Here is a 15,136-nt window from a genome sequence, read left to right as displayed (position 1 = left end):
CGGCACTCGTTCCAGACGGGCACGCATCTCGCCCGACGTGCCTCTGGTAAGTGTACCAGTTTATTCCTTACTATCCCTCTCTGACAATGCCCCTGTGCTTGTCCCTCATGCCGTCCAATCCATCTTATATGATGTCTATCTGAGCTTGTGCCCTCATGTTTGCCTTGCCTCACCATTTATGTTGACTCTTATGTTACCTAGTTGGGCCAGTGCCCTCATCTCTTGCCATTTATGCCGATAATTTTGGGGTTTATTTGGGCTAATGCCCTCACTGACTGCCACTCATGTTTTTTAAATTAACTTTCATGTTATACTTTGGGCCAGCACCCTTATGTCTGCCATTTATGCTGACTCTCATGTTGTTTAATTGGGCTAGTGCCCTCATGCTCGTCACTCTTGCCATTTATGCTGATTTATATGCCATTAACCTGGGTTAGTACCCCCATTGCCTGCCATTCACGCTATCTATGCTCATGCTGCTCTTTACCTATTGGACTTGGTGTATTTCTGATAAATAGGGACTCCATCTTTCCAAATGAACCCCTATCACTCTACTATTCCATTCACAGGAGCAACATCTGTTTATGCTATTCTAATTTGCACTGTTTGCATAAATCCACTTTTAGTTAAGCAAAATTCCCACTTTTAGTCAACATATCACAGATTGGGTCTAATTCATCTATTCTGACCCCACCATATAGCCATTTTACAACAAGTTGTATACCTAATCACACAAACTTGGTATCCTTACATTTACCATATATAGTGGAAATACTAAATCCATTATTATATGTTTTTAGTGTATGCTTTTTTATACTATTCCAGTTTCTAGGCTTTTTTCAGGCCGTTTATTTTAAGTTTTATAAAGGGCGATGATGTGTGAGTATGCCCTTTTCTATTAGGGGTACTCTTTTATTTGTGATCTCTGTTCATATGCACTTTTGTTTTTGTTTGTTCTATTATACAGTGATTTTTCGCACTTGAAAAAGGATTTTTCGTAATCCGAAACGCGTTGTGCCTACTGTTTTATCCACATTAAAATAATTCCCGTTTTAACCAAATGGTCTTTGAAAATAGCATTTCTCTATATGACCTCTGAGCGCGGATCCTTGATCATTTCCATTTCCTGTATTGCTCCCGGACCTCCGGTGTTCATCCACGGAACCGCTGCCACCCTCACCCGATCCATCTACCCTGTGCACGCTATCTCAGGATATTTCAGGTGAGAGGGTTTATTTGGTCATTACTATTTTTCTCATGAGACTAGTTTCATTTTCCCTATACAAGGGTTGACATATTTTGAGCGCTCGGTGTCTCTGTCTTTTTGTTTTACAAGCACAGAGAGAGACAGAAAGAAATTCCCACTTTTATCCACAAGATAATTTGTCAGTCCTGTACCTGAAAATGGAAAGCCAAATCTAGAATTAAGAACCCCAAAAAACTGTCAAATGGATTTACAGAGGACAAGGGGTAAATTTACGACATCTCCCTTCTGCTGAAACCTCACTTGGCTTTAGCTTAAAATAAAAAAAAAAAAAACACAGCAAAATCTGCAACAGGAAAAGCAGCTTTTCTGCAAACTGTGGCCTCAGCCTTAGGGTGTGCTGAGAATAGTTTGATGCATATTTTTGTTTCTAGACTTTGGGATTTTGCAGGTTTGAGCTGCCCTGGATTTGTTCCCCATTCCATTTCCAGTTTTGAAACCTTTGTAACACTTTTCGCCGTGTACCAGAATTAAGCTAGTTCAAAACTTAAAAGACCTTCAGAACTTTTAGGGTGCATTCACACGGAGTAACGTGCCACGTGACCTGGCACGTATACGCCATGTGAGATTTTGAGCGCCGTATATGCTCCCATTGATTTCAATGGGAGCCTGGATCGTATACGCTGCGTTATTTTGCGGCCGTGATTTTGCGAGACTAACTCCCATTGAAATCAATGGGAGCGTAAACAGCGCTCAAAATCTCACACGGCATATACGTGTCAGGTCACGCGGCACGTTACTCCGTGTGAATGCACCCTTAGTGTGTGCCTGCCACAGCTGCTACTACAAGCAAAATAATTGATTTTAATAGGAATTGAAGTCACTAATCAGACACCATCTTTGCTACCATGGAAAAACAACTCACTTTTTCTTTACAGAGTCTAACCCGTAGACCCCAGCTGCTATAGAATAGCTGCAGACTGTCTGAACGCTGATGGTCTCTTTCATGGTTTCCCCACATTGCTGGATTAAACCATCCTGAAGAAGGAAAAAAAAAAAAAAAGTAGAGAGATAAAATGCCATATAACAAAGATCAAGATTCACATAAGACATGTTCACCAACAACATGAAAATATTATTTTGGCCACCTACAGCACTTCCAATCTCATGTCAAAAATAAATACATTTCTGTATATATTAATATATATATATATATATATATATATATATACACACATATATATATATATATTAATATATATATATATTAATATATATATATATATATATATATATATATATATATATTAATATATATATATATATATATATATATATATATATATGGTACAAAGTTTACAGGAACAGCTCAGTTTCCAATTTACTTCATTACTGGCTGTGCCTTGTCTCATGCTGTGCACTGTTCCTAACTTGCAGGAAGGGCTCAGCTCCCGCTGGCTCCGTCTCTAAGGCTCCTATATGCAGTGTAAAGCCTGTGTTGAAAAAAAAAAAGTCCTTATTTTCTTTATAATAGGCGCCCCACAGTGAGACTCCTTACTGTATACACAAGCCTAGGACACAGAGCCTTATTGCCGTACGCCATGAATGGAGCACAGCATGGACAATAGGTCCTCATACAAGAATATCTAGGATCTGTAAGGAAATAACATGGTACTAAATAACAAGGATCATATCCCTTCTAGATAGAACAAGCTATTATTACTTCCTACACCACTTGTGGTCTCCACAGGAAAAACAGTACCCCCTTGAAAGTACGCCAAATCCCTCTCACCTACATAACTACCTTTTTCTGCACTGAAGCAGGACAAGAACCTTGATTTAGCTGTCTGGGGACAGGTGTCCTTTCCTTGGGATTTAAGTTTAAAAAATTCACTGATATTAGAGGCAGATTCTGTCCCATAACGTGACACTGAGGTCAGCCTCAAACGCCTTCATTTTCTGTGGTCTGAACATACTCTTAAAAGCGTTATCCGCTATTCGAAGGGACCACAACACTTATAAATAGTGCAGACGCCTGCACAGCACATCGCAGCTCTGCATGTAACTACAAACTTATCTCTTTCACTTCTTTGGTAACTTCTCCATGGATTCCTGTTTAGGTTCTGTATCACTGAGGAGAACTACAATTACATTCTATTCACAGACTCCGCAGAGAAGACCAGGTCACTGCTTGTACTGCAATAACCTGGAAATCACTACTATATTGTCAGGTTATGGATCCTGCCTCCGCAGGACTATGTACAAAGTGAAATTGTCACCAAACTTAAAAAGTGTGTTAAAAATCTTCCTTTTAAACCACAATATTCAGGATTTCTGTTATTAATGTAGACTATTGATCCAGGGATCTGTCCAATTGCCATCAGGGGTCAAAGTTGATTTTATATTTTCCATTTTTTTCAACAAAGAAAATTTGGCCTCTGCCATTTATTTAACAGATGGCATGTGTCATCCTTTGGATCAAGCAGGGTTGTCAGGAATAAAAAGGTCTAACGCTGGGTTCACACCAGCGTCTGGTCTCCATTCTGAGGTTTCCGTCTTCTGCATACAGACTGAGTCCGGCCGTGAGCGCTGGTGAGCGTTTTATGCTCTCCGCGGCAAAACCGTTTTTTTTTTAAACCGGACACAAAGTCCTGCATGTCTGACTTTGTGTCCGGTTAAAAAAAATACGGTTTCGCCACGGAGAGCATAAAACACTCACCGGTGCTCATGGCCGCACATCTTTCAAACCCATTCATTCGAAACGGAAACAGAAATCAAAGCGGAGACCCCGGGTGCAGATGTGAACAAGCCCTTATGTAACTACTAAAAGACACTGTGCTGGCTTATAGATGTAGCAAGTACAACAAGCCTGTCTGTGCCAAATATTCTTATTACACATTCTGTGGGTTTTATTAGAATTTTGGAGACACAAAAAACTAGCTTTGTTAAAGGCACACCAATAAACCTTGCCGTGAGGTCACACCGGTTAGCCCCATATGTTTAAAGGGAAAAAAATTACATTAAAAATCCTTTTTTTTTCTTTTTAAAGTTTGTGTTTTGACGAGTTTCCTTGTCAGTTTCTTCTTGGCACCAAAACCCACCTGTTTTAGTGAATATTTGACTTCCGCATGAAATCAGAATTCTGCCTATTGTTCCAAAGTCATGTTATTCCTTCCTGGAATTTACTGACTGAATTAACAACTGCACACCACCATCGTCCCCTGACAACAGCTTGTGTCCCTGTACAGAAGCCATGGTTAAGAATATGAAAGGATTCAGAAATGTTTAGAGCTTCTGTCCTATTGTGGTGACAAGTGGATGTTAAAAGGGAGTCTGAGATATAAAGTAATCTCAGTCCCTTGTAGGGCTGTCAGCACAGTTTACAATGATGGATTTCTTATTCCGGACCGCAGCTCCATTCTTGTAAAAAATGTCCTTTTATTCCTATGCAAATGAGCAGAAAAGGGATTGTGGGTGTGGCTTTCCATCAATGATAGGGATGAAAGGATGATTTTTACAAGAATGGAGCTGCAGTCCTGAATAAGAAATACATCATTGAAAACTGTGCCGACAGCCCTACAAGGTACCGGAATTAGTTCAGATCTCAGTTTTGTGCTGACAGGCTCCCTTCACACATCTGACTGCATTTTATCTTCACACTATCAAGTATTCTATTTTAATACTTCTTGGACCTGCAACCAACTTAAAGAGGACCTTTCATGTGGTCATTAGCGTTGTTAGTTTCGGCGCGAATATCTCCCCACTGTCAGAAGCGCATCATCGCTGGACTGTAAGAAAAGGTTCCTAGATGGGAACAGCCCTTTAACTACAACAGACATGTCAGGAGTGGTGACACATTACACTGAATTTTATCACCATGTGGCTTACCCAGGTTGAAAACAGAGGAGCGTTGTACTTACCAGTTGAAGCATGCATGCAGCTGATAAAATGGCTATGACACGGCTGGGTTTTAGCAAGACATCATCTCTGTACAGCGAGCCAAACGCCACCTGCAGAGCTATAAAAATAAGGAGGGTCAGACAGATACAATAGCTGATACTGACACGTCATTGTCCTCTAGCTCCTATATCTTACAAGCTGATAACGGACTGTACTGAAGAATAAGGCGATAAATACCAACCAGCAAGTCTGCTATTATGGGATCACTAATCTCATACTTCATACACAAGTGGATAGGGTGCAAAAACATCTTTAGAGAAATTCAGTAAAGTCCTTTTCCATTAAATGATACGTACCTCTTCATACCAAACATTTCCTGGGGTGAAAAAGTACAGGGTTGTGTTTGCTTAAACAGTGTCTGCATGAATGGGAATATGTATTTATAGGAGTGAAGGCTCAGCAGTGCATCGCTACTGCCATCTACTGCTCATATATCATATTTCGCTACACACCTTCGATACTCACATCACTACTGTAACCAGTCAGATATCCTGTGCCAGCAAGTGAGAACAAGAATTTATCGGCGGAGGTTCAGTTTTAGAATAGTGCCCCAACTACAACTCGCAAATATTCATATTACTTCCTACGGAAGCTACTGGTAGGGGAACAATAACCTAAGATGATAACATGATATCTAAACCCTCCCAGGCATCTATGCCCACCATTCAGAATACATGATGATCCAACCAGAAAACTGTACTTTGCAGACTGGTTTTCAGAGCCCCTCTTCCATGTGCATGACACAATACTACTGCAAAAAAGTTTAAATCTGCTGGGGACAGTGAAGAAAAAAAAAATTAAAAAAAAAAATTGTGAACTCCCTTGTCCTCATTGCTCTGGTGTCCTCCCATGCGTCCTGGTTCTTCTGCCCTCCTGGATCTCTTATGGCGCTGTGCAGAAGATAATGATTGGCCTCATCTATCACGTGACCACTGAGGCCAATTAGCAGGCTCAGGATGAGGACCTGTGATGTCACAGGTAGAAACATTCAGGCCCTTCGCTGATTGGCCTCACCAATCATATGACCGCTGAGGCCAATCAGTGGCTTCAGCCCGACACCAGAAGAGGCCCAAAAGAGCAAATGAACCGGGAGGGACAGGGCGACACCAGGGATAGGTAAGTACCGTACATACTTGAGTATAAGCCGACTTTTTCAGCACAATCTTCATGCTCAAAAAAGCTCTCCTCGGCTTATACACGAGTCAGGGTCCACAGAAAACTGGAAGGACCTGGAAGGGGAAGTCCTTTAGTGCTACTGCTCTGTGATTGTTTTGTCATGAGGTCATGTGACTGTGATGTCATCAAAGGTCCTGTAGCCACTGGTATGTAACATCTGCAGATAAGGTTGAGTCTAAATCCTAGTAGCTCCGCCCACACCAGAGTCCGATCACATGGTCATGACGTCATCAGAGGTGCTTTAGCACACTAGGATTTAGAATCTACCCTGCAGATGAGTGGCCAGGATTCATTGTGTCTTATGGAAGATGTCTGTTGTATGGAGGAGAGGAAGCTACAGTAACGTGACACACACAGGGACCTTCCTTTAGTTACTCTGCCTAGTAAGGTCAGGCATTTGGGGTTATTCATTTAGTTTCAGTAACTCCATGTACCTCACATTATGTCCCTCATATTAACCCCTGTGTGCCCCATATAAGGTTTACTAATATGTGAGACATGATAGTACTAATGAAGGAGCTTAATTATGAAGATACCCAATTATTACCTCCATATGTCCCACATATCAGTAACTCTTATGTGAGGCACACAGGGGGTTAATGTGAGGGACATGATGGGGTTAACTGCTATTACTATGAGGCACATGGAATTACTAAGCTGCAATGCACATGACCAGACTTTTTATCTGCAATGGTGGATTCCTTCCCTCCCTCTCCCTCCCCCCCGACTTATACTCGAGTCAATACGTTTTCCCAGTTTTTTTGTGTTCAAATTAGGGGTCTCGGCTTAGATTTGGGTCGGCTTATACTCGAGTATATACGGTATGTTTTGTTTTTTTTTCTCTTCACTGCGCCCAGCTTATTTAAAACTCTGGAAAACCCCTTTAAAGACACACTTCAGATTAGTTTTATGGTTTTTTTTGTGTTTGCAAGGTAATCATGAAAGTAGATTCAAAATCAATGGTTGATGCTGTCACACAAGTCGAGTACCAGAGGATGGGTCATCAATTATTAAAGGTGTTATCCAGATTCTAATATTGATGGCTTATGCTTAAAATAGGCCATCAATATTAGATTTGTGACCGCCAGCCAAGATCCCGCAGATAGGCTGCTCAGGGACTCGAGGTATTGTTTACATGCCGGGAGCTGTTCTGCTAACTCACCATATGATTTACCGTGGTGGCTTTATGTACTGCAGTGCGTAGTCCCCTAGAAACCTCTCACTACAAAATCATATGAGCCGTGCAACTCCAGGCATGTAAACATTACTGGGGGCCACACTCTTCCTGAATAGCAGATCTGCTGGGGTGTCAGGTATCAGACCCTCACAAATCCTCAGCCAGTGGTATTAGATACTCAATAACCTGGATAGTCTCTGTGAAAGCTCTCTGAATGGGACACCTGATTGGGACACCCTTATCCAGAAAAAAATTCCATCTGCAATTTCTAAATCCAAAAAGGTTTTAAAAGTGCTTAGAATGTCAAATAAGTCATTTAAAGGCTATAACATGCATGAATCGAATTTTTTTTTTTTTTGTCTGTAAATAGTCTATAAATATTTGCATAGCCATCAAATCCTGTTGTCAGGATCCAAATGTTGACCTGGATGAGAGGCTGTACCTACCTGAAGGTGATTCCTGTTACTGGCAAAAGCCATGGTACCCAATATCAGCTGATCAGTGTGGGGAGGAGGGTTAAAGGGGTTGTCCCATCACAAGGATCCTATCTATACTGCTTGTTAATGTGGATGTAAGACTTTTCCTAAATACACTGCTTCAGCAAAACTGCTTTGTTTGTCCACTATCTTACTTTATTCAATTCATTGTTGACACAGCCCTTGACTTAGCTGCTCATGAGTCAAGTGATATATCTGCTGCTCTCAGGGAGGAGGGGCTAAGTGCAGGGAGCGAGCCTGTGTATCTAGCTATTCCTGTGTCTACACCACGTAACCTAGCTTCCTGTTAGCAGATAGAGGAGAGGAACTGCTTTCATTTCTTCTATTCTCCCAGTTATCAGGTTAGCTAACTCATTTGTGTTCATTATGGCAGAGACAGGCAGTCTCTGTATGTAACACAGAATGGAGTTGCTGCTGCCTGTACTTCATAGTCCAATATGGGTGGGCGGAGCTACACACGAATTTGGGGGTGGAGCTAAACGGCAGGTTGCATGTGAAACCCCGCCCACCAAATGATGCAAGAAACCAGGAAGAAAGAAGATTTTACAGCAGTGAAGACTGCTGAGTATGTGAGGTGGGAATACCCCTTTAAAAGGGGTAGGGAGGCAGAGTGTAGGACCTCCGCTGACACGCTAGCACCCCATTATAATCAAAAAGGAAACTGACTCAATTTGTGTCTGTTTTCCATTCTTCTGAAAGACCAGAAAACAAGGACATACGAAGGTGTGAACGTAGTGCAAGGTGTACATTATAAGGAATCATGTTAGAAAGTGTATTAGAGTTAGTAGCAGATTGTTATTATTGTACTAATTCCTGTATAGTTGCCAGCCTTTCCTGGTACTACTTTAAAGGGGTATTCCCATCTCACTTGTTCGCCAACCTGCAGGATGTGTGCTCTCTTCCCTTCCTGTATTTCTCGGCACATTGGTGGGCAGGGTTTCACTTGCTCTGCTATCTGCTATGTTTGCAGTCAGTAATGAGGGATTGGGGATAAATGAATTACCACAGTATGAAGCTGATAAAGAAGCTAATGTAGCAGAGCTGGATTTGAGTCAGTTTGTAATACATATAGAGGTAACGAACTCCCTATCTCAGCCCTTATCAGCCAAATTCAATTAAACTGACTGATAAGTGGAAGAGCAGTAGATAAGAGCTCAGAAATCCCGGAGGTCTCACCTCCCCCCTCCCCTATCTGAGGAGCTCCGTTGCTTGTCTGTGGCAGAGACATACACAGCTCAGAGCTTCTCTCAGCACTCAGCCCCTCCCTCCCCCCCTGAGAGCAGGCAGCTACATGGAGCAGATAAGCCCGTGGACTGGGCCCCGTGGTCATAGAAACGCATGTAAACAATGAAGTGAATAAATTAAGATATCGGCCAAACAAAGCAGTTTTGATAAAGCAATGTATTTAGAAAAAGGTTTTAAATCCACATAAACTAGCAGTATAGATAGGATGCTTGTGATGGGACAATCCCTTTAAAGTCTCATTTAGGTACATTGCGGCCATCTGCTGCGTTACAATCTCTCTCATGTCATGTCTCATGTCACTTAATTCCCAGAATGAGCTACATAAAGACATCTTGTTGTGCTTACTTAAGCTGGATTTTTTTTGTTGCTTGTGCCACCTATGCCCCTGGAATATATTTTAGGCTCATTATTAGTCCTCTTATCCTAATGAAAATGAATGGGTCGTAAAACAAATGAAAGATAATTAAGCATCAGGTCGAAGACGAGCATTCTGCAAACCTGATACCGTAGTATACGAGTATAAGCTTTATTGACATAATATAGGACAACCTGTTCAAGGTTATGTTCGCACTGCTGTATTTGTAGCAGAATGTGAGGTGGATTCCACATCAAAATGAGCTCCAAAGTCTGCCTGCAACCTGCTTACCATTAATTTCAGTAGGAGGCAGATGCTGATTTTTCTTTGTTTCAGCTAGCGAAAAATATAAGCATCATGCTGATGCTTTATGATGACAACAAACAAAAAAGAAAAAAAAAACTGAAAAAATAATGTCTGCCTGGCTGGTGTGGGATTTGCAGATTCTATGGCAGAATTTAGTCAAGCAGAAAAATTCAGCTTCAAAGATTAATTTTTCAGCTTCTTGAAATTCCTCCATGTGAACATACCCTAACCCCTTTTAAAGGGAGTCTGTCAGGTCCAAAATTCCTCCCAAATTACTACTAGTGCTATGTGAGACACTTTAATAGGAGCAGAAACATGTATTTGTTGTCAAAAACCAAGGCAAAGATCATCATGTTTTTACAGATGATAAATCAGCCTACAAATACATTGGGGCCAATCTGCCATATTTGTAGTGACCCATAGAATTAGTGTAATCTAGTATATACAGAATACTGTACAAAGTGAATGGAGCGCAAAATTTATATTTTTACACTCTCTCTAGCACAGGCAATTTAACATTTTTATTATGGACTTCCCACCTTCCAAACCTCATCGTTTTATCATGTTTCCGTTCACAAAGCCATATGAGGGGACAAATTGTACTTCGTACTGGGTCCATTTAAAGTGGGTTTTGTTTCAAGAATGGTGATACCCCTTACATTGCAGCGCCAATGTGCTGTTGGGGAGAAAGTGCCTTGGTAAGCGAAGACCCCGTAACTATGGCAGCTGCTCAGCTCCTGAGCGGGCGCTATATTTAACTCAACATCCACCGTACCAATACAGTGAATGGTGGGAAAGGGTTGAAAAATAAATAAATAAAACACTAGAATCCCTGCCAGAAAGGCTTAGTAAAATTTGTCAGTAAGCTATAAGTATCCCAAAAAGGTGCCACTGAAAAATATAACATATCCCACAAAAAGTAAGCCCTCAAACACGTATATTAACATAAAAATAAAGTTATGGCATTCTGAATTCTGCCCAAAAAAAAAAAAAACACCAAGGCCCCGTACACAAGGGCACAGAGGGGGCGGAATCCACTACATAATCCGCCCCCTCACAATGGTGGTCTATGTAGACCACTAGTGATCTTTTTTCCATGAAGAGAGCTGCCCTTTCTTCAGGCGGATTCCTCGGCTCATTGAGCAGCACCCTCCGGACTAGGCCCATTCATTTTGGGTCTACTCCAGAGCGGCAAGCTGCGGCTGCCAGTGGCAGGCGTATTTTGGTCCTAATAAAATAAGACCTATTAAGGCCAGATAAGTAAATATGGTGTTATACATTGCATCAATGTTTTAGGTTTTTCTCTAAAACAAGGGGTTCTCCAGGAAGCTATTAAATACTTATTTTCTCTGGGGATCTTAGGGGGTGAACACAGGGAATTGATTGAACTCCTTACGCTAGGTTCACACCTGCGTTCGGGTCTCTGTTCTGTGGTTTCCGTCTTCTGCATGCAAGAAGACGGATACCACAGAGCGGGTCCGGCCGTGAGCGTTTTATGCTTTCTGCTGCAAAACCATTTTTTTTTTAAATCTGGACAGAGTACTGCATGTCCGACTCTGTGTCCAGATTTTTAAAAAATGGTTTCGCGGCAGAGAGCATAAAACGCTCACCGCCACTCACGGCCGGAGATCTTTCAAACCCATTCAAATGAATGGGCTTGAAAGAGTCCTGCAGGTTTGAACAAGCCCTTAGTACCCGTAACCATCACTATGAAGAATTTGGTGTAGGGATGAGGCAGGGGGCCCTGGACAAAAAAAATTATACTGGAGCCCAAAAGACTTTAGTTACGCCACTGGGAAGGATGTTTCACAGGCTCACTGGAGAACACCTTTAACACCTTAGCGACCCAGGACGTAACAATATGTCAAGAGTCGCACGGGGATGTATGGAGTGAGTGCAGGAGCCGAGCCCTCTCCATACAGGGTGGATGCCGGCTGTATAATACTAACTAATAGCTAACAGCACCGCATGCTCACACCGATGGCGGTTGTTAACCTTTTAGATGCCACAGAAACGGGACCGTAGCGTCTAAACTGCACAGGCGCCACCATTTTTCACCTCTCGCTGCCCTCCTGAACGTCACCAGAGGGCAGCGATCAGCTGCTATGACAGCCGGGAGCCTATGGGCAGCCTATGATAGAAGTGTTGGCATTTTGCTATTCATTGCAATACAGTAGTGTCACAGTGAATAGTATGAGCGATCAGACCCCCTTGGTTTCAAGGTACCTGGGGGTCTGATCATAAAAGTAAAAAAGAAAAAAAAAGTTTTTAAAAGTTATTATTATTAATAATAATAATAATACAAAAGTTCAAATCACCCCCCTTTCTCTAGATCAGATCTAAAAGTAAACAAACACATTAGGTATCCCTGCGCTCCAAAATGCCCGAACTATTAAAATATTTATTTCACATTGTGAATGGCGTAACTGGGGGAAAAAAATAATAAAAATAAAATAAAAATAGCCAAATAGCATTGCCTCCTATAAAAAAAAAAAATTGAATAAAAAGTGATCAAACCTTCAGATCTTTCCCCAAATGGTATCAATAAAAACGTCATCATGTCCCGCATAAAAAGACACCGCACCCAGCTCCATACATGTAAATAGGGAAAAGTTACAGGTGTCGCAATCTGCAAAACATTTTTTTTTTCTATTTGGCAAACTTTTTTTTTTTTTTTTTTTTTTTTAAAAGGTATCAAAACATTCCAAATACTATATAAATTTGGAATCTCTGTGTTGTACTGACCCGCAGAATACAGGTAACCTGTCGTTTTTACCAAACAGTGAACACTGTAAAAATTAAACCCTTATGAATTTGGCGCATGCATTTTTTCTGCAGTTGCACCTCATTCTGATTTTTTTCCCAGCTTCCCAGTACATTGCACAGCATATTGAATGGAGCCATGACAAAGTACAATTTGTCCTGCAAACAATAAGCCATCATGTGACTCTGTGAACTGAAAAATGACAAAGTTCTGGCTCTTAAAATGCGAGGAGGGAAAAATGAAAATGCGAAACCCAAAAACATCTGGGTCCTTAAGGGGTTAAGTCAACTGTAAGCATTGAAAGGGATTTCTTATGGGACTCAAGTAAACCATCAGGATGAATCCTACTGGAACAGGACGGCAATGTAAGGCAACTTACCCTCTGCATCAATGTTATGATCAGGTATTTCCAGTTCTATAACATTCATGCTGGACTCCTTCCAGGAACCACAGAACATACTGGAGAAGTATCCAGACTGCAAGAAAAAGAAAAAAAAAAAAAAAAAAAAGTTAAAGTTACATCAGGCACATACCACTGACAAGTTCCTGGACATCTGATCTGCTTAGGACCTATACTGTATAAATTCACACCTATGATTATTCTCTTTAATACTGTCATTTCCATGGAGCTCTTAGAACTCCATTGGGGCCTTTACTCCTCCATCCTTCCCTCTGGATTTCGTTCCTTCTACCCCTTCTTTTGTGTTACTTTTAATAAAAATAAAATTTGAGGAAAACAAAAATGTCAAAAGGAAATGAAGAGTGATTTCTCGATTTCCCCAGCAGAGGTCCTCAGCGCACCACTTCTGCGGCTCACACCCAGGTACAAGTGTATAGCAAAAGTGAAGTGACACAACTATACACCAAATCACAAGGCATGCCTATAAAGAAGTATTTACCCTGCCTCGGGCTTACACACCACATTGTGGCTTTCCGTTACAGAGGAGTGTTGCTAGAGATAGTGTACTTATTCACAAAAGGCCTCCAGTAAACTAGAATAGTTGTTTGTTCAGTCACTTCATGTTCTCTTTTTATTAGTTCAAACAAAGCTTTGGAGACGTAATAGGTTTGCCTTAAAACCGACATGGGACAAAAAAGGCTTCTTATACAAAAGGAATAAAATTTAAAAGAGTCTGTCGGATGTAAAACACATCCCAAACCAATAACATTTAGGCTAAGTTCATATGTGTGCTGGACTCGGAAATCGACAGAGAGAAAAGTCCTATACGGAGGACTCTCCTCTCTGCCGGTTTCAATGTAAAAGTGACAGACAGACAATGGATCCCATTAAAGTCTATGAGGTCTGCTGGTGTTTGCAAATAATCGCTGTTTTGATGGTCGGGTTCTCGGTCGTTTGGATCCCTAGGAACTATATCTAGTTTTACAGATATCTACCTAATCACACACAAATTATAGATATATCAATATCTATCTATGGGGCCCCTCTCCAAGCCCGGATTATATTTGCAGAGAATAGTGGGGGAGGCCAAAGTCTCTGCATACTATTTTCCCTGCTACACCAGCTCTCCGGGAAGTCGTCACCCACTTACTTATTATGCTTACTTATATAGCGCCATCATATTCCTCAGCGCTTTACATACATTGACAGTCACTGTCCCATATAAGGCTTACAATCTAAATTCCCTATCAGCAAGTCTTTGGAGTGTGGGAAGAAACCAGAGTACCTGGAGGAAACCCATGCAAACACAAACATAAAAACTCTGTGCAGATGTTGTCCTTGGCAGGATTGAAACCCAGGACTCCAGCGCTGCAAGGCTGCTGTGCTAATCAACTCTGCTCTACTGCATGTTCATAGAGTATATCAGGGTCTGTTGGGGGGGGGCAGGACATATGAGTAATAAAAGCTTTCATTGTTTATAGTGTCCATCATTTTGACTGTAGAAAGCTGCACTACTGTGTGTATTTAAAGAATCAGTAAGGAAAGCTCCTACCTGGAAGCTTGCCTTAACTATATTGATTTAGTGTCTTAGTCTACTTTTGTACCTTTTTTTTTTTTTTTTTTTTTTTTTTTTTTTTTTTTTTAAATTGGCTAGTACCTTAAGGGTGGTTTAACCTTCTTCTAGATGAATGCTACAGGACAATGCGCTCATTTTGATTTACTTGTCTAATGATATCTAAACACACTAAATAGTGGTTGGTGACCAGACAGGCCCCTTTGTAATTCAGATGTCCACAGTATTGGCTTATTAGTAATGTGAAGCACCAAGGGACTTAACAGGTCCATCTAACCTTGTGATACAGACAGGAAGCACTAACCTGACAGAGGTAGATCTTATGGAGGTTCCATTCTTTACCAAGTGCGCAGATCTTTATGTCACTGTTCTCTCCATTGAGGAAAAGGGTCTGGTAGATATACTTAGATGTACTTTTCAGCTTTTTCCTACAACATCAGATATAGAAATCAGAATTTTATCAGTATAGTTTAATGCCA

The 15,136-nt window shown here is 41.1% G+C and overlaps 1 protein-coding gene across 1 annotated transcript in view; it reads right to left on the bottom strand.

Annotated features, from left to right (window-relative positions):
* The window catches only part of GMCL1 (germ cell-less 1, spermatogenesis associated), an 81,710-nt gene that overhangs the window by 41,476 nt on the left and 25,098 nt on the right, over nucleotides 1-15,136 (bottom strand). Inside the window, exons 3-6 of the mRNA XM_075273038.1 lie at nucleotides 14,962-15,085; nucleotides 13,064-13,160; nucleotides 5,125-5,222; nucleotides 2,130-2,242 (exon numbers count right to left, since the gene is read on the bottom strand). Of these exons, the coding sequence (XP_075129139.1) occupies nucleotides 2,130-2,242; nucleotides 5,125-5,222; nucleotides 13,064-13,160; nucleotides 14,962-15,085 (432 nt within the window). The remainder of the gene's footprint in view (nucleotides 1-2,129; nucleotides 2,243-5,124; nucleotides 5,223-13,063; nucleotides 13,161-14,961; nucleotides 15,086-15,136) is intronic.

This window comes from Leptodactylus fuscus, chromosome 5 (genome assembly GCF_031893055.1).
Source record: "Leptodactylus fuscus isolate aLepFus1 chromosome 5, aLepFus1.hap2, whole genome shotgun sequence".
In the NCBI taxonomy this organism is placed as follows: domain Eukaryota; kingdom Metazoa; phylum Chordata; class Amphibia; order Anura; family Leptodactylidae; genus Leptodactylus; species Leptodactylus fuscus.
The sequence above is the reverse complement of the archived record's forward strand: the minus strand, read 5'-3'. Positions and strand labels throughout refer to the sequence as shown.